We start from the raw sequence: 4,488 nt of genomic DNA, 5'->3' as shown, positions 1-4,488 counted from the left end.
TTTGTTATTTCTTCTTGTCTGCTGGGTTTGGGTTTTGTTTGCTGTTGCTTTTCAAGTGTGTTGAGCTGCAATGTTAAGTTATTTATTTGTGTTCTTTCCGAATTTTTGATGTAGGCACTTAGAGCTATAAACTTTCCTCTTAGGACTGCTTTCAGCAGAGACAGCCCCTTTTTATGTTGCCCAGGTTTGTCTCGATTTTCCTGGACTCAGGTAGCTAATCTCCCCACCTTGGGTTCTCCAAGTAAATGGGGCTGCAGGCATGTGCCAACATGCCCAGCTTATAGCCTTTTTGAAGTATTTTCTAAGAAAAGCATGGTGGTACAATGGCCAGCCTTCCAAACATAAAACAAATCTTCTGTGGAAAAATATATTTAGAGCTCCAATTTGAAACTAGAAATGTCTTTTCAGGAAGTGGTATAGCCAGCATGTGGAGTTGTAGAGGTGGTAGAAACAGTATGGGTTTTACCTGTGAAAGTCTCGTTTGCTTTCTGGCATTATCACTAGTAGCTTTATAATTCTGAACAAATTACTTAACTAAAGTTCAGTTTTTCATGTGAAAATCAGAGATAATGGCATGTATTTCTCAGGCTACTCTGTGGATCAAATGTGGTACATCAGGCAGGCAAACAATAGATACTACTAAGTTTTTTTCCATTCCCCTACTGAGGAATTCTTGATCAAAATGAACCCCAGATAGACCAGAGAAGAGGGATGGGTCAGGGAGTAGACAACAAGGGACTGGATATTCAGGGAGACATGCCACAGGCTTAAACATTCTTTATGGTCAGAACAGATAAGGGATCTAAATAAGCTTTAAAAATTTTTTAAATTTATTATTTTTCTTTTATGTGTATGAGTGTATTGCCTGCATGTATGTAAGTGCACCTGTGTCATGCAATGCTCTCAGAGGACAGAAGGCACTGGATGCCCTGGAACTGGAGTTAAGGACAGTTAGCTGCCATCTGGGTGCTGGGAATGGAACTTCGGTCCTCTGTAAGAGCAGCCAGTGCTCTTAACCACTGAGCCATCTCTCCAGCCCCCTAAACAACCTTCTGATTCTTCGTTTTGCTCTTATAGGTACTGGACTTAGGCATCTCTTTCCTTTTTATTTCTCTACTCTGCTCATTCCAGAATCCTCACTCTTTCTTCTAGCCAACTGAAAGAATTTAGTCTGTTATCAAAGCAAATACGTGGAGATTGACAACTGGAATCAGAGAATGATGACCTCAGTGAACTCACTCTTTTTTCCAAAATAGCAAAAATACAAACAAAATCAACTATTTCAGCTCTTGCATTTAACAAAAGACACAGAATGAATTAAAAAAAAATCCACAAAACTGTCTATCTAAGAAAAACTTCTTAATATTGATGTCCCTGAGGAAGGCAGCTAAACCAGACACTTTAGATGATGCATGATCCTAGAATCACCCAGCTAATAAAAATGCCAGGTTCTAATCCTGTCTTTACTGGCACTGTAACTTTTTATCTCTGAGTTCAGGTTCATACTATTTTTAGTATAACAATCTGTTAGAATTAAATAGTCAAATGGGTAGCAACAACACATCTATGGCCAAAAGTTATTTATCTGAAAATAACTTCCCCAAATTAACCTTTTCACCTCATACATGGAAGATAGCATACTATTTCTAATCAAACTGTTGTATATCTATACCAACAGTATTTTGCCATTCCATGTAGTTATTGTCTATTAAAATTTCTTTAAAATGCTGGGTGTGGTGGCATACACCTTTAATCCTAGCGCTCAGCTTGATCAACAAAGTAAGTTCCAGACTACAGGGAGGCCCTTTCTCAAAAAGCAAGCAAGTAAACAAACAAAAATTTAAAAAAGAATCAACAAAATAATTTCTTTAAAAGTGACAGTCAACCTAAAATTCTAATTTAAGGTAGAATAACAATATTAAAATTCTTCTCTTTGCAACAAACCTTATTCTTCACAGTACATTTGTCAAAGACTGGTTTCTTCTGTCGCTCTCGCTCTCTCTCTCTCTCTCTCTCTCTCTCTCTCTCTTTTTTGGTATTAGTATGCAATAACCCTCATGCCTTGCTGCTTTAAAGTATCCTTCTTTAAAGGATGAATCCTACAATTATAATAGTGTCTCAATGAGAGAGCACAGAAGGCCTTGGCTTTAATCTCAAGCCCCTAAAATAAACAGATAAATCAAACTATACAATGGATACTGTAAATTTATTAGCTTGCAAACACATACTTAGTATTAAGTGTTAAGTACACAGTACTAGATTTACTTGAATTTTATTTTTTTAGTGTATGTGCACACATATGTGAGCTTGTTCATGCTGCAGGGTGCACATGTATACATGGAAACCAGAGAACAACCTTCAGTATAGTACTCAGGAGCCACCACCTTGTTTTTTTAAGACAAGGTTCCTCAGTGGGACCTCTGGCTTACCCATTAGGGTGGCTGGCTGACCAGCAAGCTCCATGGATCCAACTGTTTCCACCAAGTCAGCGATGCAAGTGTGCCCCTGGCCCAGCTTTGTTCACAGTCCGTAGGGCTCAAACTCAGCTTCTGCATGCTTGCAGAGCAAGCACCTTCCTGAATGACCCATCTCCTCAGCCCAAATTATATTTTATGATTATGGAATGACTTTTAAATCACCTAATAATGATTCTCTTTGTTGGAATTAAATCCTACCTTAGGAGAAGTAGAGTGATCTCTTCCTGCAGAAACAAGGTTTTCATTTCCTCCTGTCTTCGGTGAAAGGATCGGCGGGGCTGGAGCCTTTCTTTTCACTCTCCTTTCTCTTTCCCCTTCTTGAACTGCATTTACCAAACTATTTGGAGAAGTTGGCTTAGGCTCATAAAAAGGATTTGATCTAAATGAAAGAAAAATGATCATTAAATGTCTCTCAAAAACAATTTACATGTAAAAAAATAAAACATGTTCTAAACACTCTGTTTTCCCAAATAAACCCAAACCAGTGAAACTTAAAAGCATGGAAATGATTTTAATCTTTTGGCCTATTTATATCAAATTTGATATATTAAATATTATTTTTCCCATTTAAAGAAGTATTAAAATGTAAGATAATGCTAATGCTTAGTTTGAAGTACTGTAGAACTCTAGGAAAATGTAATGTTAAAAAGGGAGACTGTATTTTCCATACCAAAGTAATAGAAGATAGGACAGAAATGTCGATGTATTTTCTTTTTTATGCTTTTCTTCTTGTATTTCATCCCTACTTCTGTGTTAAATTCCCTCCTCATTATGTTTTCTCTAGTTTCTTCTTCAGAAAATCAAATCTTACTACATACTGGACCACCCACTACTTTGTTATTTTCCTAACCTCTTCCTATTTTTATAAATCTTTCTGTCTTCTATGCTGCATCCTAACTCCCTCATATCTCAGACCCATTTTACTTTTTCTCTCTTCATTGATGTCTAGTGTTCAACTCTCCATGAATTTCTGTTTTTACTAACTATATTATCATGTGTTTGTATACTCTATTAATCATTTAAACCTATTTATGTTATAGTCTCCATCTGATAAATCTTTATTTAAAGTTCTTAATTCTTTTGCTTCCTTGAGCATTTTATAACTCTAGATTGTTAGTTTAAGGCTTCCTCTTAGAAAGTATGTTAGACTGAGTTAGTCTGCTTTCTTCAGAGTGCTTTCTGCCTTTGTTTGCCAACTACTTTAGGAATCACTCTGTATATCATTTTCATAGCTTGGGTGTTACAAAGCAATTCAGCCAATGTAACACCAAATCTATATGAGTCTATGCTTAAAATTCTCAGAGAAAGCTTTTTGCTTTCTTACCTAGAGTTTCAGTCTTCGTGGAAAAGCTTTCTTTTAAAAAAATTATTTTTATCTATGTGTATGAATGTATTGCCTGCATGTATGTAAGTGCAGTGCCCGAGGAGGTCAGAAGAAGGTGCTGGATCCCCTGGAATGAGAGTTATGGACAATTGTTAGCCCCCATATGGATGCTGTGAACTGAACACAGGTCCTCTGCAAGAGTAGTCAGTGCTCTTAACTGCTGAGTCATCTTTGCAGCCTGGCAAAAGCTTTCTTTTTTTTTTTTTTTAGGTTATAAATTCTTTTATTAATTCATGAAAGGAAAAACATTACAAAATCTTTTCCATGCCTCAATTTTACTCTGATTTGGGATTCAACTTGCTTCACCATCCATTTGCTTTTCCCCTTTGTGGACAAACAGAACATCCTTTCAAGGTTGTACAAGTTTTTTTTTTTTTCAATACAGAAAAATTCATTCCAGGGCTCTTGACATTGAGACGTTTTCACATGCATTTCTAATCTCTATATACTTGACTATCACTGGTCACAGTCACCCACCTTCTGCGCTCCTCGGCATCTGAGCATGAATACAAACTCGTCAGGTAGACAGCTTTCCTCTCCCACTAGAGCCTCCATCCTCTGCTATCCCTGCCACTGTCCACTGTGCTCAGCACCCCCCCATCCATTCCCCCCATCTGCCCTTCTGGT

General features: G+C 37.2%; 1 protein-coding gene across 1 annotated transcript in view; it reads right to left on the bottom strand.

The window, feature by feature from the left end:
• Positions 1–4,488, bottom strand: part of Ehbp1 (EH domain binding protein 1) — a gene marked incomplete in the record, with an annotated part of 244,217 nt that overhangs the window by 150,097 nt on the left and 89,632 nt on the right. The window contains 1 exon segment of the mRNA XM_017802601.2: positions 2,676–2,856. Coding sequence (XP_017658090.1) covers positions 2,676–2,856 — 181 coding nt within the window.

This window comes from Nannospalax galili, unplaced genomic scaffold, assembly GCF_000622305.1.
Source record: "Nannospalax galili isolate Female #2095 unplaced genomic scaffold, S.galili_v1.0 scaffold805, whole genome shotgun sequence".
In the NCBI taxonomy this organism is placed as follows: Eukaryota; Metazoa; Chordata; class Mammalia; order Rodentia; family Spalacidae; genus Nannospalax; species Nannospalax galili.
The sequence above is the reverse complement of the archived record's forward strand: the minus strand, read 5'-3'. Positions and strand labels throughout refer to the sequence as shown.